The 20801-nt window shown below is 36.2% G+C and overlaps 3 protein-coding genes across 4 annotated transcripts; all 3 read left to right on the top strand.

The window, feature by feature from the left end:
• Nucleotides 1-2105: 2105 nt before the first annotated feature.
• LOC141836611 (SNF1-related protein kinase regulatory subunit gamma-1-like) lies at nucleotides 2106-6612 on the top strand. 2 transcript variants are annotated; one of them, XM_074724115.1, is made up of 7 exons: nucleotides 2106-2230; nucleotides 2726-2798; nucleotides 3165-3351; nucleotides 3601-4040; nucleotides 4108-4374; nucleotides 5675-5847; nucleotides 6135-6612. In XM_074724115.1, exons 3-7 carry the CDS (start codon nucleotides 3192-3194, stop codon nucleotides 6397-6399), a joined length of 1305 nt encoding a protein of 434 aa, XP_074580216.1. In that variant the 5' UTR covers nucleotides 2106-2230; nucleotides 2726-2798; nucleotides 3165-3191; the 3' UTR covers nucleotides 6400-6612. The 2 variants fall into 2 exon arrangements, with proteins under 2 accessions (XP_074580216.1, XP_074580215.1); XM_074724114.1 differs by lacking the exon at nucleotides 2726-2798.
• A 1087-nt stretch (nucleotides 6613-7699) lies between these two features.
• On the top strand, nucleotides 7700-14277 carry LOC141836613 (ras-related protein Rab7-like). The gene is made up of 8 exons (XM_074724117.1): nucleotides 7700-7807; nucleotides 7892-7962; nucleotides 8107-8133; nucleotides 8430-8529; nucleotides 8617-8763; nucleotides 12996-13076; nucleotides 13158-13303; nucleotides 13871-14277. Exons 1-8 carry the CDS (start codon nucleotides 7805-7807, stop codon nucleotides 13932-13934), a joined length of 639 nt encoding a protein of 212 aa, XP_074580218.1. The 5' UTR covers nucleotides 7700-7804; the 3' UTR covers nucleotides 13935-14277.
• A 4292-nt stretch (nucleotides 14278-18569) lies between these two features.
• Nucleotides 18570-20192, top strand: LOC141836548 (uncharacterized). Its single transcript, XM_074724061.1, has 3 exons — nucleotides 18570-19000; nucleotides 19112-19261; nucleotides 19758-20192. Exons 1-3 carry the CDS (start codon nucleotides 18570-18572, stop codon nucleotides 19972-19974), a joined length of 798 nt encoding a protein of 265 aa, XP_074580162.1. The 3' UTR covers nucleotides 19975-20192.
• The last annotated feature ends 609 nt before the right edge of the window (nucleotides 20193-20801 follow it).

Genomic DNA, 20801 nt, shown 5'->3' with positions numbered 1-20801 from the left:
ACAATAAAATCTACCACCCAACGGTTCCACACGATCGGCCCCACTATAGAACCCACTCTATCCTATATCCTATACAAGGGTGCTTATGAAAGACCACTCTAATCTATCTGTAATGCATAAATTATGAAACAATAAATTTACTATCTACTATAATTATAAATTTTCTATCAAAAATTATAATTTAGAATGTCATATACTCTGATTTTAAATTTAAAAAAAAACATGATTTAAAACTTCCAAAATATTATAGGTTGGGAGATATTATTATGATTGTGAATCTAAACTTATATATTATGATCGTTAAGTTTCTATACTAAATTATATAGCGCATAGCAGCGCGCAAAGAACCTTTCCTCTTTCGGATGATGAACTTATTGTCTCTAGTACAACATGGTCTTTGATATACAACAACATGAATCACTTATATTCAAATTTATTGACAACCTCCTAAACAAAGGTAAAGAGTGTTTAACAAAGGAACAGTAATTTTTAGTCATAACTAACAAAAAAAAATTTAATCTTGAGTGAAATTAGAATCTCTGAGTAAATTTAATTATTTATAAATAAATCTCAATAGACCAGAAGGTTGAGTTATCTGGAGGGACCTAGGATACTTTTTGGTGAGCCACTGTGAGATATTATTATGATTGTGAATCTAAACTTATATATTATGATCGTTAAGTTTCTATACTAAATTACGCATATAGCAGCGCGCAAAGAACCTAGCTATGAACTTATTGTCTCTAGTACAACATGGTCTTTGATATACAACAACATGAATCACTTATATTCAAATTTATTGACAACCCCCTAAACAAAGGTAAAGAGTTGTAACATTTCAGATTACCCTTTAATCTCATCCGTTAGATCTGGAGGATTATAACCTTTCAGATCCCCTTTTATTATTAGGTGTCAGATCTGAATCCAATGATCCATTCGATTTGATACTTCAGATCTTGAGGGACCTAGGATACTTTTTGGTGAGTCACTATTACGTCACATGTGAACCTCACCTGAGTGCCACGTAGGCATTGTCACATCATCTAGAGCATCAATTTAAGCTTTTCACGATGATGCATAAGTGCAAAGTGCGCCAACAAAACGTCCATTGTGCTCATGCGTGCATGGCAGGCCACGGGCTTATAAGTGCAAGCACTTGCTCACCCGTGAGAAGAGAACATATGGACTTTTTATGTTAATTTCATTAACATAACAACATAAATAAAGAAGGGAAGTTCATGAAATTTACCGATGTGGGACTATTACTCATATACTTTCTTTTATAGCATTAATTAACAAATCATGCTATTCTGGACTAACTTTGAACAATTAATTTCTCATTCATCCTTAATCAGTTTTGAACAAATTAATAGTATAGATTTATCTACGCGAAACGTAGATTTCAATTTTGAAGCCAATTTCGACTTTCATTGATTGATGACACTTCAATTTTTTATAAAATCGTATTGATCTTTTAAGACTCAATATCCAACAAATTTTTTTATTTGTGAAAAAAAATACTTTTCTATTTGAGTTTTAGTTAATTGAATAAGATTTAGAATAACTTTCAATCAATTATACAAGGATTGAACTTTTTGGGCCATTAATTCACATGACTATTTGTATTTGTTTTAGTGGACCAAACTATATAATTAGTGGATTGGAGATGTTTATAAATTATTCTATGGAGGATAACATTGTTATCTTAATTGTTAAATAGGTAACTTTCGTCAACAATCAAATTATTTTTTTTAAATTTTGTTTTTTTATTGATTTTATTTTTTTTGTTAATCATTTTCTCAACCGCTTCTATTTTAGGAATAAAACTAAATAAAAATTAAATAAAATTTAAAAATAATAAACAAAATTAATTTAAAAAATAAAACGAACGTGACTTACATCAATAAATCTTTTAAATTATAAAATCCCTTTATTTATTTATATTTTAATTAAATAAAAAAACATATATTTGAGCTTTATCGTACATCCAACATAGTTTTTCCTGAGAATACTTATTTATTTTAATAATCAGTCAAAAAAAAAAAAGAGGGCGTTTTTATAAAAACCCATAAAATTATTAGGTCTGTCTGCCCTTACCCCATTTCCCGAACTCGCCGTTGCCACCCCTCAGGTCGAGGTTGCTGTGTCCCCGCGTCGCTGGTAAAACTTGGACAAGCTTTACAACATCGTCCTTTCCAAGCTCTTCCTTGAGCTGAACAAGCAAATCGAGGTCGTTAGCTTTCATTTATGACTCTGTTCTTTGTTTGTCTCAACTTGCCCTCTTCTCGTTACCATTATATCCATGTAGATAACCTCAAACCATTAGGACCAATAACACAACTGTTATAGGTATTATTCAACCGTATCCACAATTTATTCTCATTTTTACGAATGATTTGGTTTTTGAACTGCCATACTTCATAGAGTTTGTTCGTAGGAAGGTTATTTCATTGTCCAATGGATTACTAAATATAACATGTTTATGAGCTTCTCAAACTAGTTCATGCTTCATAGATTAAGAGAAAGATCAAATGCAAAATGGGAGAAGCTGAGAGTGGTTTTATTTCACTTATTGACAAACCAAAAGTATTACATTTTCCTTTGTTAGATAAAACTGAGTCTTATGAGTCAAAGAATGATGCAGTACATATTTTAATTCTATTATCTCGTTGAGCTTCACTCAAATATTATACTAATGCATTATGTTTTGGTAATGCATTTACAGTGCCCTTGTAGAGATCAATAAATGTTGTAGTCGAAGATGGTTCATGGAACCATGTCTATGCTTTAAGCTTTGAGTAATCTTCTGAATTGCTCCCTTTATTTATTTTTCCGTCATAATTCCTGTGTTTTTTCTGCTTCATTTATGTTTTTTTGGTTTTCTCATAAAGCTCCTCATTGTGATTGTAGGGTTAATTAATATATCCTGAACTTTTAGGATCGTATCTATTTCATTCAGAACTTCGCTTTCTTTATATTTATACAAATTCAAATATGTAATAGTGGTATTTTATGTTGAAATATTTTTCTAGTATTTATTTAATGCCTAGCCTGAGAAAAAAAATACTGATTTCGCCACTTGTCTGCCCATTTATAGACCATTTCAGTCAAGATTTAGAGGTACCATACTTTACTCTGATCTAGCTTTCCTTTATTGTTGTTAGTGGAGAGTAAGCATTGCAATCTTGGAAATGGCTCCTCCTGAAACAAGCTCTAGACTTCCAAGCTGTGATGCGTATTTTGATGCTATCCAGTCTAAAAAGAAATTGCCACATTCTTTGCAAGAATGCCTGACTTCTGCATTTGCAGGGATTCCTGTTTCATCATTTCCAGAAGTTCCTGGAGGCAAAGGTAAATTTCCTCATTTTATCAGACCTTCCAAGTTCAACTCTTGTATCTAACATGCAGATTCAAGTTCCTCTATTTCTTCTTCTATCCTTTTAAGAAATTGCTTCTGATTGTGTACTTTAAAGGTAATTTATTACATTGTATTTTTTTTTTCTTTTAAAAAGGTACTTCGGATGCATGTTCTCTAAGTGCTGATATAAAAATAAGTATATTTATCACTGAATAGCATTAAATTGCACACCTCTTTTACAGTAATTGAGATACCAGGAGATACACCAATTGTTGAAGCAGTAAGGATTCTTTCAGAACACAATATAATGACTGCTCCTGTTATCAGACATGATGATGGAGAGAGTAGCACCAATTGGGGGGATAGATACATTGGAATTATTGATTATGCTGCAGTCATTCTCTGGGTTCTAGAGAACGCGGAGCTTGCAGCCATTGCTCTATCTGCAGGTTCAGCAACAACTACAGGAGTTGGGGAAGGTGCAGCTGGTCCAATTGGAACTGCAGCTCTTGGTGCAACTGGTTCAGCAGCAGTTTCTGGGTTAACCAGTGCAGTAGGTGCAGCTGTTGGTGGTGGTGCTGCCATTGAGAAGGGCACAGGGAAAGATTCTCTGTCAGTTGATCAACACTTAGGAGATAATTTCTACAAAGTCCTTCGAGAGGAACCTTTTAGCTCTACAACAGTAAGCACTCTGTTATATTCTTATACTAGATATTAAATGATTTGCTCATTGCATTTTATGTTCCTAGGTTAAATCAATCATGGAGTCATACCGATGGTCACCATTCCTCCCTGTTGGACTTGAGAGTTCCATGCTCATTGTCATGCTGCTGCTATCAAAGTATAGATTAAGAAGTATTCCAGTTGTTGAATCTGGCAAGTCACATGTTAAGAATTTCATCACACAGACAGCAGTTGTACGAGGTCTCCAGCAATGTGGAGGGAGGGACTGGTTTGACTGCATTGCTGCATATTCCCTTTCTGACCTTGGACTTCCTTTTATGTCATCTGAAGAGGTTACTTGCAAAAGCCTTGTGAATTATTGCAGTATATATATTATTGTTAAAGTAATTGAAATTGCAGGTACTAATTTGATGACATTATGGTTAACTTAGTATAACATCACAGTTAAAACTTACAAGAATTTGTAACCATATTTTGTTCACTTTATTTGCCAACAAAATTATATACAATTAGTGCATACATTTCTGATTGGTTGGGGCATTTTATACGTTTCCACTTTGTATGTTGAAGTTTGGGTGCTCTGTTCCCATTAATCTCATATGGGCAGGTACATTGGTGCATTATGTCTATATATATTAAAAGGGAAGCCTCTTCCTAAATGACTAGTCGTTTTAAAATGGAATAGGGTATACCTCAATCCAACATGGTATTAGATTTAAGCCCATACGTCTAAGTAATGTGTATGAGGAAGCATGTTCAAGCTATGATGTTGTAAAGTCATTAATCTCACATGGATAAGAATGGTGGTCCATCTATATATTAGAATGATGTCCTCTCTCAAAATGACTAGTCATTTTAGGATAGGATGTCCTTTTTCCCAGTTCAATATGGAATCAAAGCTAGACCTGTAACTATGTTGAAGCTTTTTACTTGTGCCTAGTTAAATTATTCATCACACCATGTATAACCATCCGTCACAAACTTTCTGCTACACACAAGGAATTACTTCTTAACAACTTTCCTTGCCTTTTGTAACTAGTAATGTGTAGTGGAGGTTCAGTTCCATCCTCCTGCTAACTTTCTATCTGTTGAGCTTCTTTGTCATTCACCCATGAAATCTCCAAGATAAGTTGTTATATATACAATTTAAATAAATCATTTGTTTTCCTTCTGAATACTTGCATTATACCCACAAAAAGTGCCTTTTTTTAGTTTGCTGGAACAGGTTGAATAAATATTTACTTTGAGGACCAAGTGGATCAAAAAATAAATATTCTCATACTTGTGTACCGGGAGATATGTCACAAGCTGCATCTGTGATTTAAATAGTTCTGCCCAGTAAACTCATTCAAATATTCTGAATGTACCATTGATTGATGACAAAAAGTTGCTAGTGTAGGCATTCAGAAGATGCTTCGGTGACAATATGAGCCATAAAATTCTACAGGATACTACATGCATTTGTTTAGTCTCACATGCTTGCTTGCATCCACTACATCTAAATAAGGAAATGTTTGCTGATGAGGTCTTCAAGTTCACCGTAGTTTCTGCTCAGACTTGTTTTCCTCTGTTATATTATCTTCATTGGAAGAAGATCAACTTCTGAAATTTGTATTGAATTCTCATTTTAAGGTTATCAGCATAAAAGGAGACAATCTGGTTTTAGAAGCCTTCAAAAGAATGAAGGAGAACCACATTGGTGGCCTCCCTGTCATTCAGGGTTCCAGACGCAAAATCATTGGCAGCCTTAGCATTCGAGACATCAGGGTTTTGCTGCTGAAGCCTGACTTGCTCACTAATTTAGGGTACTAAAATACTGAACTATACTTGTAGAGATTTGGTGGGCCTTCATTTTGTTAGTCAGAGAGCATTCTAATTATGTTTGATTATAGCCTGTTAAAACAACTTAATATTGCATTGCAACTTCACCATATTAAAATTGGATAAAAGGGGGAAAATCACATCATGCTTCAGTGATTATGTTCTTGGTGAAACTCAGAAAATATAGTATCCCCGGATCCATAATCCATTCTTGCTTTGATATTGGCTATAGCACCAGTTTTCTGGCTCATTGATCTTGATGTGTTTTCAGGCATTTAACTGTGATGGATTTCCTGAAGAACTTAGAGTCAGTTGCAGAACAACCAGTGACTTGTTCACCGAATGCTTCTCTTGGAAGTGTTATTGATAGTCTAGCATCAAAATCTGTTCAAAGGATTTATGTGGTTGAAGAAGAGGAGGGTGAAATCGTTGGCGTTATTACTCTGAGGGATGTCATCTCCTGTTTCATCTTTGAGCCGCGCTATGTGTTTGACAAATACTTTGGCTGTGCCTTGAAGGAGTTGCAGAACCGATGAAAGCATGGATTGAAGCAAATTTTTGATCGAAAATTGGAATAGTGACGCTAGCTAAGAGCAAAGACAAGCTCCATTTAGGTAGAGCCATGCAAGAATTTTGTTATCTTTTTAATCTTTTGTGTGCATCACATGAACTGGGTAACCTTTTAGTTGAATGGCAATATCAACATTGATTTTACGTGATAAGATATAAGTTTCTTGCCAGTTTGACTATTATTGAACTGATGCATTAGTGGTCGCAATTAGTCTTGTATCCTGCCATTAGTGTGAATATAAAATTACAAAATAATTCAATAAATTAATTTAGTATTTTTATAGAATAACTTTATAAGTATATATTAATTCTTTTTTTAAAAAATAAAAAAAGAAGATAATTCTTATCTTTCACTTTTATATTTAGATTGTGGTATTATTTTCAAATTTATTTATATTAATTGTGTTTTGAATCGAGTTTGGTTTTGTTATATTGTTTGGTCCTATTTTAATATTTTAACGCTACTTAATATTCATCTACATCTTTTGGACAACTTTAGGAAATGATGCAACTGTATTTCATATTGGTCAAAAACTGTCGTTTGAATGATATTTAAATTTGAATCTAGTAAATAATGAATAAGTAACCAATTAAATATGCATTTAAAATAATGAATAAGTAGCCAGCGCATATAAATCTGTGTACTTGTAAAATAAGATGGATATTTATAATTTTAAACAAACTTAAACAAATTGGATTGGGTATGCATGAATACTTAATTTGTTGGGGTTAAAAGAATGATCACTGTCACAATTCATGACTATCGCGATTTCAGACATGATTATTAAGATAATCAAGTATCTGAATCCAACTCACTTACCTAATCGGTTGGGTTGAAAAATCGGTTTATGATCACGTGAATATGTAACTTTAAGTAAATTCGAACCTCATTATTGCACATAATTTGAGTATCCGAAATCGACTTGGGTACTCACGAATATCCTATTAATTGGTTCCAAAAGGCAGATCGTGATGTCGGTGTTGGCTGATTCGTCAGCATCCATAGGCGTGACTCATCGCTGCTACTTTTATATCCCAACTGTCTCAGCCCATTCCCAGGGGCCAGGGGGAGGGGCTCAACCATCCAGCCTCCGTTTCAGATCCAAACGGAGATCACCATGCGTTGCGCCCATTCCCAACGGTCCAGATTTCCTGAACCGTCTTCCACTCCTGCGGCGGAGTTAGTGGCATCCCCGTTCCGTTACAGCCATGCTCTGTATATATAATCATTATCGAGATCAACGGCGATCGATTGAAGGAGAAAACGACGAGCCACGCTGTTTCGGGCACCACTTTTGGTCGGCGCGCCCTCCCTCAGCTCACGTTCCTCCACGGAATCCTCGAGAAATAATAGCTCCGCAATTGCAATCAATGGCCGGTTCACTGATCCATCCCATTAATGTGATTCCATAGCCATTTCCCCCCTTCTCTGATCCACTCCTGTTTGCCTGGTTTTAGGCGAATCCATCTTCGGCCATGTCGACCAGGAGGCGAACTTTGCTCAAGGTTATCGTTCTCGGCGACAGCGGGTAAGGGATTCCTCCTCCTTGTTCCCTCCCTCCATCTTGATCTCGCCTTGTTACCTTGGATCCCTCCGTTTGGGTTCCTAGGTTTTGGCTGTCTCCTTTAGCAATTGTCTGACTCTTATTTGGTCTATTTGTTTTGATGTGTAGTGTTGGAAAGACGTCGCTGATGAACCAGTATCCTTCATCATCCTCTTTGTTTATCATCTCTGTAAATCTGAGGTTTCCCTTACATTTGATAATTACTGATCTGGACTGTTTTTTTTTCTTTCATTTATTTGTCTTTGTTTTCGCAAACATGAAATGTCAATTACCTAGAATTGCACTCCCGTTGTTATTTCACTACAAACCAGAGCTACGCGAGTTTCTGATCTCGGATTTAAGGTGTTTACGTTATCGAGCAATTTCTTCATGGCCTAATTGGTTTGCAGTCTTCTATCTGCATTTAGTGGTCTCTTAAACCTCACGATTAGATATGTGCACAAGAAGTTCACGCAGCAGTATAAGGCCACCATTGGCGCTGATTTTGTCACCAAGGAAATTCTAGTTGACGACAGACTCGTTACCTTGCAGGTGAGTTCGAAATTGAACGAACCATCTGCAGGCTTCTTATTCGTTCCTACATTTTGTGTTTGAATTGTGCATCATTTTGTGGTTTAGATCTGGGATACTGCAGGACAAGAAAGATTCCAGAGTCTTGGTGTTGCATTCTACAGAGGAGCTGACTGCTGCGTCTTGGTCTATGATGTTAATGTCCGAAGATCATTTGACACTCTTGATAACTGGCATGATGAATTTCTTAATCAGGTCCATAGTATTATCTTTTTGTCTTTCTAGCCTAACTTGGCATTTTTTATTCTAATTTTGTATATTTTAATGCTTTTGTTTGTTGATTTTCTGAAATATAAGCCCTTTTCTGGTATTAGTTTTAAATACACCAGGATCTTATAGACTGCTTCCATATTCTCTTCATTTGGATTAATCATGAATTGACTCACCATACTAACCAAATAGCCAATGTCAGGTGCGAGTCTTGTGTGGGATAAGTATATGAGTTTGCTCACGAGTCTGTGATATCTGCCTTTATTATAGTCTTCTTTGGTTCCTAGTTTGATCATCCAAGCATTTCTGTATATTTTAATGCTTTTGTTTGTTGATTTTTCTGAAATATAAGTCCTTTTCTGGTATTAGTTTTAAATACACCAGGATCTTATAGACTGCTTCCATATTCTCTTCATTTGGATTAATCATGAATTGACTCACCATACTAACCAAATAGCCAATGTCAGGTGCGAGTCTTGTGTGGGATAAGTATATGAGTTTGCTCATGAGTCTGTGATATCTGCCTTTATTATAGTCTTCTTTGGTTCCTAGTTTGATCATCCAAGCATTTCTGTTTCTTTTAAAAGGTCTAGGATATATTTTTCTTGAGAGACTCAGATTCTTGCATTTGACCGAGCTATTTCCATTCCAAGAAAATACCTGAGGCTTTCCAAATTTTTTATTTCGAATTCTTTGGCACTTGGCTCTTGGGTGTGTTTCTCTCTTGCATAAGATCTCTTGGTAGAATAATGTCTTCCATGTAGACAATAAGGATGGCTATTCTCCTTTTGAGGTGAACATTTAACAAAGGTGTTATTCGTCTGACATTGTAGATAACCACATTGCTTGACTACTCTTGCAAATTTGTCAAACCAAGCTCTTGCAGATTGTTTGAGTCGATATAATAATCGTTTCAACCTATGAAGTTTGTTGATCTTAGCTTGTGACTCAAATCCAAGAGGGATACTTATGCAAACTTCTATCGGCAGGACTTCATTGAGGAAAGCGTTCTGGACATCTAATTGATGAAGTAGTCACTTTAAATTTGCACCTAGAAATACTTCTCGAACCGTGTTCAATTTGGCTATAGGAGTGAAAGCTTCTTCATAATCGATTCCACAAGATTGTGTGAATCCTTTTGCAATGAGTTAAGCCTTAACACTTCCATCTTCTTTGTATTTAATTATGAAGACCCATTGTAATCTACAAGACACTTTCAAGGTGGTAGCTTAGTGAGCTTCCTTGTTCCATTCTTCTCTAGTGCTCACATTTCTTCTTCAAGAACAGCCTTCTATATCACTATTGTGATAGCTTCTTGTATGGATTTAGGAACCTGTACCACAAAAGCCTTTGTACTTATTAGATAGTCCCTCATATGGCACATAGTTATCCATGGGAAGTTTTGTGCATTCTCTAACACCATTTCTTTTTGCATAGGAAGATCACCGTCTTTAAAAGACTCAGATTAGAGTTACCTTATGGATCTTTTGTTCTCAAGTCTGGTTTCAATTCTTGGCTCTGCTCAAGGAGTACTTAGTGCTCTATCTCCCTTTGATTCTTTCCCCTCCTAGTATAGGTGATGAGGTCATTGTTGTTTTCGAATTGATTAATGAGGAATAAAGGCTAGAAAGACTTGGGATTTTGTTTGGTTGAATAACATATAGAGAAGAGGACATGTGTGGAAAAGAAGTATTTAGAGGTTCAGACATTTCTGCAGGTGAGTCAAAGTATGGGACTATGAGTTTATTTTGGTGAGTAGGGACAATTTCTATTTGAGGATTGGCTGGATTTGATGAAGTGTGGGGAATATCTAGGTGACGCCGGTGGGATAACAATTATCTTGTAGACTGTATTGATTCTGTTGATTGACTGCGAATTCGAAATCAATCTTCTAAAACCTGTTAATTCGGAAGAATACCAAGAGATAGGAAAATAAACGGCACTGTCGAAAAATATTATTAATCTAAAAACTTCACCTTAAACATTAACTAAATAATTATTTAAATAGACTCAAAATCCTAATAGAAAAGGAAAAAAAATCTTAACAGACTCATAATCTTAGAAACCTTAAACGGGCTCAAAATCCTAAATTATAAAAGATAGAAATGACTAAAAAATACTCTAAATACTAAAAAAAAATTCAAAATATCGAAAATAGTAATAAAATCTTTGGATCTTCCTGCATTAGTCATCCCAAGTTGAAAAAACTCATTCTCGAATTTTGAGTAGTGTTAGGTGGTCACCTGATCATCTGACACCAAATTGATAAAATCGACTAGTAGCTGTTGGACTTGGTCAGTGTTATCCTTCCTTATGAGAGATATTTCTGCTCCCGTGATTTTGATGGTGGATTTATGCGCTGCCTTCCATCCAAGTGATTCAATAGCCTTTGTTGTTGATTGGATGAAGCTGTGAGAACCAGCATCCACAAGTACAATGGTTGAAATAGAGAAGGACGTTAAGTGTTTTTTGTAATCATAAGGTAACTTCAAAACTTAAAGGGAAATTCTATAAAATGGTAGTTAGATTTGTTATGTTATATGAAGTTGAATGTTAGGCTATGAAACGAGCACACGAACAAAGATAAGGATGTTAAGGTGGATAAGCGAATATAAGGATGGACATGATAAAAAATGAGAATATTAGAGAAAATGTCGAGGTAGCACCTATTGAGGAAAAACTTTGAAAGATGTGTTTAAGATGATATGAATATGTACTTAAGCGATCAATAAACACCCTTGTTAGGTGATATGAGACTGTGACAAATACATATATTAATCGAGAAAGAGAGAGACCATAGAAGAATTGGGTAGCAACATAAAATTGGATAAAATTCTTTTAAATATAGAGAATGATATAGTAGAGATCGAGTCTAATGGCGTAATAGGATCCATATAATTAACTCCACTTAGTGTGATAAGAGTTTGGTTGTTGTTGTTGTATTTCCTAAAGTAGATTGAGTCTTAAGTATTCTTTAACATTGTTAATCATCTTCCTCGAATCTAAGACCTAAAATACACAAGAAATCAGAAAAAGTTTAGTGACACAATTGTGATCAGTGAGTCTACTAACTGATTAAGTGATAGTAAATTGCACTTTAATTGAAGCACTAAACAAACAAAGTTGAGAGTTAGGTCTTTTAAAATTGAGAAATGATACACTACATGAAAACGCAGCATGAAAACCTAGCATGATACACTACAGACTTGGGTCTCATATCCATGTAGTGTAGTGTATCATGTTGGGTTTTCATGCTGCATTTTCATGTAGTGTATCATTTCTCTTTAAAATTTTTACTTATCTGGTTACAATCTCTTTGAAAAGTGATCCATCTACTATACTAACTGTGACTGCCGAAAGTTGCTACAATCCATAAATTCAATTTATCTTTTCTAATGCTTAAGGCATTTATAAAATTACCTTTTTGTGCTATAGAAATAGGAATATATAGGTACATTCAAGGATCTTTTAGGCGATTACATAAGGAAGTGAGCAATGAAGGGGAGCCTTGGCGCAATGGTAAAATTATTGCCGTGTGACTTGATGGTTACAGATTCGAGTCGCGAAAATAGTCTCTTGCAATGCAAAATAAGACTGTATGATAGATCCTTTCTCAGGATCCTGCATTGGCAAGAGTTTCGTGCATTGGACTACCCTTTTTACATAAGTGAGAATATTCTATATATATTTTTTTAAAAATTATCATTATCCTCCCCTAAGAAGAGCTGGATCTCCTAAGTGAGTAGATATGAAAATGTTATAGATCTTCAAACAAAGACCTTAAGCAAAAATATTTATTTGAAGTTAAGGAGTTGTTTTTGGTGCCTGTTGGATTTCATCAAACTTTTCTGGTGCCAATTTGCAAAGTTCTTCTCCAATATAGTTCTAATAATAGATAGGTTATGTTGATGAGTTTTACCATAAAACACAACATGGTGACTGAGACAAGAATGTGTTGTGAATAATTTTTTTTTTTAAATCAGTTTGGTTTTGTGCATGGAAGATCAAATATATATCAAGCCATGAATTGGCTTACCACATTTTGACAGTAGGCTTGGCATTGCTGACATCTTAACAGTTTACCTGTGGTGTCATAGCTGACAGCTAAAACTTGCTTGTTAATTCAACATTGCTTGACAGAGCGCAGTTATCTAATTTAGATGAATAAGTTTTGACGGCCTACCTCCAATTTCTATCTTACAAATGTGATTTTGCAGGCTAGCCCTTCAGATCCCTCAACATTTCCATTCATTTTGCTTGGTAACAAGATGGATTTAGATGGCGGAAACAGTAGAGTGGTACAGTTGTGCAAAACGTAGTTCTTCAATTTGATTTCATTTCTCTGAATTCAATATATTTTTTTGTCGATAATCATGAAGGTCTCTGAAAAGAAAGCAATAGAGTGGTGTGCTTCTAGGGGCAATATACCTTACTTTGAAACCTCCGCGAAAGAGGATTACAATGTTGATGATGCTTTTCTTCGTGTTGCTCAACTTGCACTGCAACATGATCGTGATCAGGATATGTAAGTTTTGTCCATGTAGATAATTTTTTTAAGGGTTCTATTTATTTTATATAACTGCATCTCATCTTGTTTTTTGTTTTCATGTTTGCGCTTATACTAGTTTGTTTCATATAAAATATTCCACATGCAATCCCATTCTTAGAATATGTCCTAACAGGAAAAGTCTTTAAATGCATCCCTCTTTATGCAAATAACACGTGAAAGGGGGCATTTTTTTTCTCGTAAAGGTGTGTTCGGTACGGTAGACTGGAATGATATAAAATTGAAATGAGATTAGGAAGGGAATATAATGAAATAAAAAAAAGAAAATGAGATAAACAAATAGTTCAGGAGGAATTTACAACAGAATGCAAGTGCCAAATTTTCCTTAATATCTAATTTGTCTCGGATGTAGATCAGGAATTAGTCTGCTTGGCTTCCTTAACACCCGTGGCTATTGCTTTACTGATCCATGTCACTTCCGAAAGCAGATATTTGCAATTTAGTTCATTCATGTGTCTGTGTAACTAAACTTGGTATATTATTGTATTCAATTTTAAAACATTATGTTTTTCAAAAAAATTTCAGATACTTCCAGACCATTCCAGAACCTCCATCCCAATCCGACCAAAGAAGTGGATGTGCTTGTTAGGGTAGCTGCTGCAGATACACTTGCGTGGATTCTCTTGGTCTGTTGATTAATTGAAGTTTTTTTTTAAATTTTTTTTTCCTGTTACCTTACGTTTTGTAGACGTAATCGGTAAACTGTGCGTACTTTTTTAGCATTTGATCTATTTTGAATTTTGTGGCCAAACAGTTTGGGTAGTCTGGTAAGCGAAGAGATGAGCAACCAACAAGACAATCTTTTGGGTTATACCATGTTTGCAACAGCATTTGGTATAACAACCGAAAGTAGGAATATCTGTTGGTCTTGTGGACGCCAATTCTGTGCCTGTTGGTTTAGTTTATCACTTTTCAAAATGATTTTTCTTATATGTTTTATTCTTGTGTAAGACCATATAAATAGTTATCCTCTCTTGTTGCTCAAAAGTAAAATGCCACTTCTGATTGTTTACGTATATTTTTAAGGTGGGGGAGATGTAGAAGATCTCCCTAACGATAACACTTGTTTAGCCTTGTATAGCCTGCGAATAACCAAATCATTTCAATTCTCTCTTCTAGCAGACAAAAACAAAGAACTCTCATCTTACTATCTTCCCCACTACTGTTCCTTTCATTTCGCTCATTATTCACTCACGTAGACAACATTAGAAAGAAAAAAATTGATAAATTTTAGTTAGTTTCATTGACTATCTCTGGGATGATTGGTCCGGTTCTACGGAAATTTCCCATCCTTTGATTGCGTTCTTCATTTGGAAGAAAATTTCTATAAATACGTTGTAGTTGGGGATTGAATCGCAGATGTCTAGATAACAATTTGGATGTCCTACTGTGGTATTATTGCCTCAGGGACGGGATGACAACATTAGAAAGAAGCATCGGTTGAAATGTGGTCACATGCACTTAGGAATTTGTACTGACTGTTGGGTTGGATCTAACATTTGTTGAGCGTCTCCTTGTTTTTGCTCATTCTTTGAAAATTCACCTAGTTATTGTTAGAAGGAAGCCTTGGTTGAAATGTGGTCACACTTGGGAGTTTGTACAGACAGTTGGGTTGGATCTAACATCGGTCGAGTATCTGCTTGTTTTTAGCTTTTCCTTTGAAAACTCACCTTCTTATTATTAGTTAGCATAGATGTGGATTAATGGCAGTCTGAGTTGTATGCAGTACAAGATCGGATTAGAGTCATCTTGTAAACAGTGATGTAGTAAACATCATCAGATGCTGAAGAACGACCTCCAAACGCTACAACGCTGGGTGGGTTCAGATGTGGAGGGGCCAACAAAACAAAAGCCCTTGCTTAACCTGAAGATTTATAAGCTCCGCTACAGAGTTGCAGTGGCACCAGTCGAGATATTTCCACGTTGCAGGTGGGAACTTTCTTGGAAGACGTTTTACTTATCTTCACGTTTAGTTGCATCCTGTTCCTTTCACACCCTCTGCACTGTACTGCTTCCTTTTTAACAAAGGTGACGTCCATTTCTGCCTTTCCCATTCCCGCATTGAATTTGTTCCGTGTAGCTATTTGATCCCATTTCCTAACGAACGGGAGTGCTGTAGCAGTGCTTGTAGCCGGCAGCCGCACGTTCCCCGTGGTTTCGCTTGTTACAGACCAACAAATTGTCCACCTCAATTAATCCACATGGCAGTGGCATCATTTGTCTCTTTTGAGTTTTACCTACCAAGCAACTCTTGTTACGCTAACAGAGATGCAACGGCAATTTAGGGGTGGCTATAGTTCCTAATAATCTGAGTTTACCCAATTTGAACGGGTCAGATTTGGATACTAGTTTACTTGTTGGTCAGTTTCGGAGATGTTAATAAGTCTAAATAGTTGGCGATATTTGGACTAATTTAGGTACCCAAATGGATCAAATATATGTCTGAATCTTGCTCACTTATGCTTTATATTGATTTTTTTCCTATACCCTTTTACTAGACTAGTCTCTTCTGTTTTTCTGATATTGGATGAGTGCTATCCTAATATTTTCCCCATGTGATGTTGTCCATAATTATTTTTATTTTTATTTTTTTAGAGAAGTCTAAAAACTGGTTGCCATCGCAAGTAGCATGTAAACCAAACAAGAGTCAACGTCTGACTCTCCAGAAGACTGGTGTATAGCTTCTGTGCTTGTCCACGCCATTGATTATGCCAGAAAAGAGGGGGGGGCGTGTTGTGTCCGGCAAAAACACTGCCTACGTGGAAGCTTCATTGAACTCATGTTATACTCGAATTCTGTTTTCTCTCTCTCTCTCTCCTTTTTTCTTTTCGTTGTTGTTGTTCCTATATACATAGATCTTGTCTCAATCTGAACCCAGCCTATCAGCCCTTATCCGTCAGCTAGCTAGGTCGCCCACTGAGTATCACAATCTGACTAAATTGATCATGTCAGCATATGGTTCCATCTAACTTGGCTTGGTTGAGACTTGAGACAGCACACCAACTAATCATATTACTATAAATTGCTACTTAATTATCACAATTAATTAATGATTCCATCTAACAAGTATATAAATACATATTTGGCTAATGCAGTTTTCCTTTTTCACTCGACAGTTCCAAGCCTTGACCTAGTCAGCTAAAAGTCAAGACAAATCCATCCAATATAGGATAAGTTAAAGATTGAGGCCTTCTCGATAATTTATCCGATCCGTTCTATGTATTTTATTTTATCATATTTATTTGATTGGATTAGCTAGTTTGGTCTTATCATATTTTAAATAACTCAGTTTGTCTAGTTTACTCAAGACACATGATCCATCAAGCATTGTAATAAAAAGTGGAATTTGTCACTCTAATAATCATATACGATCGGTAAATCGAAAAGTTACAATTGATTATTACAGAAGAGGACATCATTATCCATCAAGCACGCTCAATATGTTGTTGGCCCATTAATCACTCGATTTGCTCCTCCAGCTAACAGCTCTCCTTCTCAATTAGTCTATTTTTATGGCTTTCTCATCTAATCCACTTAACTGATTGGTCTAATTTTTTTTTTTTCACTTTCAAAGAGATACAAATTATCAATTTACTTTGTTTGCTCAACGTGGCCATCTTGTCATCTCATTGCCAGCGCTTTATCTATCCAATGACCAATATCCAATATCCAAGATGTCTAGTTCACCTAGTGCATGCATCTAGACTAGACTTGACACACCCAATTACCTATGTAAATAACAGAATGAAAAAAGGAATTTATTTGGAGAGCTGCATCGTAGGATGATATCATGTGGAGGGATCCTTAACGGTTCAGGTCAAGGTCAAACTCCTATATATTTTAGACGGCCGCTTCTGGTCGATTAAATAAATATCAAGTGATAATATTTAATTCTGAAAGAGCTGGGCCATCTACAAGACTTGCGTTCCAGAACAAACTCTATTGGGATTTGGGAACCCATGAAATTAAATTCACCATAAATCTCATCCCCTCGTAAATTCATTAAGTTAGATGATGCAGAACAAGTAAGGATTCACACATAAGAGCCATATGACATGATTCGAGACTTGATTAATATAAATTTCACTTAGCATATCAACCGTTGAGTCGAATCGTTCAATTGAGTCATCGATCTCTGACTGTCGGAGTAGTCTAACTTATCGAGCTAACTCAATCAATTGAGTTGTTGATCTCTCGATTTCTCGAGCAATCTGACCTGTCGCATTTTATTAATCAATTTCAGCCGGACGTAAATAGACATGGGGAATGATCCTCTCATCTCTCTTTTGACTCCCTAATGTTCTCTTCTCTACCTCCATCTCCACATGTACATCATACTTATAAAAATCAAACATATGCTCCGATCAAACGAATTTTTTAACTCAATCTCTTGTATTACTTTGTTTCCTTTCTTCGAAATACTATGATAATTTAGACATCGAAGTGGTTTCGTCGAAGTAACTCCGATCCTGCACGCATTAGCCCTTTGGTATTTGCTAGTTTTTGCAGATTCGACTCTTGCCATGAAAAGACTAACAAGGAAGAAAGTTTCGATGTCATTCGTCTTTCACTGTGGAGTGGATTTTACCACCGTATTAATTATTACTATGAGATTTCAGCACCGCAACAGGAAATTGAAATTCTCAGTTCGCCGATCACTTATTTTATTCCTTATAATATAATTAATGTAATTCATCTAGAAGCCATATATTCAACGAACAAGCACCCTTTTACCATTCTCCTTAACCAAACCATTCGTCAACGTACAAACAGAGACTTAATTTCCAATTATACATCGGTGGACATAAAACTGACAGATGGCATACGTTGAGATGCCTACCACAAGTTACCCCTTACAAGTACTTTGTACCGAATCCGTTAGAATCTATATATATATATATATATATATATATATACTCAGTTGAAATCGCATCCCATCTATATATATATGCACATGTATCCATTTATAAGTAACAACGGGGAAAGTTCCGATTTAAACGAGGCAGCTCAGGGGAAGCTACGTTTCACGAAGCTCGGTGGGAAGCAGAATTGTAGTTAAAGATCATATCGAATTTTAATTTAAATTCCATTTATAATTATTTGGGGGTAGGAGGAGGGAGGTAGGCATCTTCTTCCATCTTCAAAATTTTAATTTCCTTTCTGCAACTATGGGCCGGCGTCACTAGCTATAAATATATATAAGCAGGCGCATAGTTTGGATATCATGGCGGCAGTAGGATCACGAGTTCATGCATTGTTGCATGCCACCCCCAACAATAGTAATTACGCTAGTATGGCTTATAGCTTTCCCGCCAACACTTCCCAGACCCAAAGCCATGGCGGCAGTAGCTCTTCCCCTTCCTCTGCTGCGACCACTACTACTACTACGGCCAGTAACCCAACATCAGTGCAGCTTCTCGACGACGTTGATCTGGCCTCTCAAGATTTCTCTGAGTACTTCATGTTCGATCATCCGGAGTTCGTGGTGCCGCCGCAGTCTTCGACGACGACGGCGTCCGCGGCCTTTGGAGGTTTAGAAGCAGTTGCCATGGCGACGCCAGCAGCTCATGGCCCAGTTCAAGATCAGTTTCAGTTTGGCAGTTTGAATCAGCCGCCGCCAGCCAATTTGACCATTAACACCGAAATTGTTGCAGGGTAAGGTCCGCATTAATTAATCAATACTTCTTCTTCTTCTTCTTCTTCTTCTTCTTCAGTATATGGTTTAAAAAGGGGGGAGTTGCTGATTCATTGTGGATATGTAAATAGGAACAGTAGCAACCAAATGGGAGGAGTTGCAAGAAGGGGAGAAACCTCTAGGATCGCTTTCCGAATGAAGTCAGAGGTGGAGGTGCCTGACGACGGGTTTAAGTGGAGAAAGTACGGCAAGAAATCGGTCAAAAACAGCCCAAATCCCAGGTTTATATATTTAATTTAATGCATTTTCTTCATAAATATCTTAAGCCTTTAACCTGTTAAACTCTTGAGCCTTTAACTCATCCATCCTTCCTCTCGATCGAGTTACTTTTCTTCTCTATCTCGATGGATCGGAGCACTGCCACCACTTCTTCTCCATCCCGAATTAACCATTACTGCTACTTCTTCTCCATCATAAGACACTTTACCCTGTTTAATTTCAAGCACAATTAGCTCGGGTTAGATCCTCTAGCTCCACCATGTAATTCGTCACCGTCTTTTCTTCTTAATTCTACTCCTCTTCCTCAGAGCCTTCTGCTTTTCCTGGATTCCTTCTACTCAATATATGCTAATTTTAATTAAACTATGGATCTCATATTCATAACAAACACCTAAAATTGCATCATTACTAATAATTACCCTCCTCATTTAATTTGTACTCAACATGATATATCCATTCGCATTGCCATCATAATTCTAATGCGAGATACATATGCAGGAACTACTACAGGTGCTCTACAGAGGGATGCTGCGTGAAGAAGAGAGTGGAAAGAGACAGAGACGATCCCAGCTACGTGATCACCACCTACGACGGCACTCACAACCACATGAGCCCTGGCGTTGTCTATTACACCACCCAAGACTCTGTCTCCGGTCGCTTCTACGTGGCCGGCGTCCAAATGCCTCCGACGACGACACCTTCAACCTCATCATAGCTTATCAGCACTATATGCATGCATCAGCTCGATCGATATAATATCGCAGCTACTACCTTCAATTAGACCGATCGAATGCAATTAATAGTTAGTTAATATCTATTTTAAGCTTGTAAATACATGCACAATGCAAGTTTTTGGCATTGCAATAGAGCATATGTTTGGGCATATGTATGCATGAAGATGCAATGCAGCTAGCTCCTCTTGCTGATCTGTGTTTTTTGGGGGTAACTTTCTATATATGTTTAGCTTTTCTAATTAATTTCTCTTTGGTAACTAAGTCTAAGATGATTATACACGTACGATCAAGTAACTTTATCAACTAATTCAGCTTTTTATCTAACTAGATGTATAGTTAGAATATCATTCACTGGAGATATTGCACTAGCTAGCTAGCTAATTGACTTCTTTGAGTCTCTTAATTAAAATTCTACAGGAAGGACCCTAGCTTCCACTCAGCTTCCTGAATTATAGATATGTTAGATGCCGGAGCATTCGATCTATGAATCAGAATATATACTAATTAAATTATCTGCACCAATTGATTTTATGTGCAAAAGGTAGTTTTGCACATTTGTTTGATGGTGAATTGGAAGGCAGGAGGAAGGCGATGAAGACTTTGAATATATTGACATGTGGTCATCATATATCGTCATCATTTATATTTTGTATAAGAGAGAATCGGACTCTGGAATTGACTATTGACTTTTTCTGGATTTTTTGTTTTACTTTGGAATGAATTAATTTCTTTGTTTTCTAATGGCGTGCTGGCTTCCGGCCGGATTCCACGAATGGAATATATTACGTCTTTCTTTGGATAAACTAGC

The sequence above is a fragment of the Curcuma longa genome, chromosome 10 (assembly GCF_044706935.1).
Source record: "Curcuma longa cultivar G26 ecotype Majalengka, Jawa Barat chromosome 10, ITB_CL_G26_1.1, whole genome shotgun sequence".
In the NCBI taxonomy this organism is placed as follows: Eukaryota; Viridiplantae; Streptophyta; class Magnoliopsida; order Zingiberales; family Zingiberaceae; genus Curcuma; species Curcuma longa.
Note: the sequence above shows the minus strand (reverse complement) of the source record. Positions and strands in the feature narration are given on the sequence as shown.

What these genes read in the sequence shown, in the direction of transcription:
- LOC141836611 (XM_074724114.1), top strand. Translation starts at nt 3,192, where the DNA reads ATGGCTCCTCCTGAAACAAGCTCTAGACTTCCAAGCTGTGATGCGTAT. An exon ending in CTTTTATGTCATCTGAAGAG is followed by an intron (nt 4,375 to 5,674) that starts GTTACTTGCAAA and finishes TCTCATTTTAAG; the next exon opens with GTTATCAGCATAAAAGGAGA. An exon ending in GACTTGCTCACTAATTTAGG is followed by an intron (nt 5,848 to 6,134) that starts GTACTAAAATAC and finishes ATGTGTTTTCAG; the next exon opens with GCATTTAACTGTGATGGATT.
- LOC141836613 (XM_074724117.1), top strand. An exon ending in AAGACGTCGCTGATGAACCA is followed by an intron (nt 8,134 to 8,429) that starts GTATCCTTCATC and finishes CCTCACGATTAG; the next exon opens with ATATGTGCACAAGAAGTTCA. An exon ending in ACAGACTCGTTACCTTGCAG is followed by an intron (nt 8,530 to 8,616) that starts GTGAGTTCGAAA and finishes TTTGTGGTTTAG; the next exon opens with ATCTGGGATACTGCAGGACA.
- LOC141836548 (XM_074724061.1), top strand. Translation starts at nt 18,570, where the DNA reads ATGGCGGCAGTAGGATCACGAGTTCATGCATTGTTGCATGCCACCCCC. An exon ending in AACACCGAAATTGTTGCAGG is followed by an intron (nt 19,001 to 19,111) that starts GTAAGGTCCGCA and finishes ATATGTAAATAG; the next exon opens with GAACAGTAGCAACCAAATGG. An exon ending in AAAAACAGCCCAAATCCCAG is followed by an intron (nt 19,262 to 19,757) that starts GTTTATATATTT and finishes ATACATATGCAG; the next exon opens with GAACTACTACAGGTGCTCTA.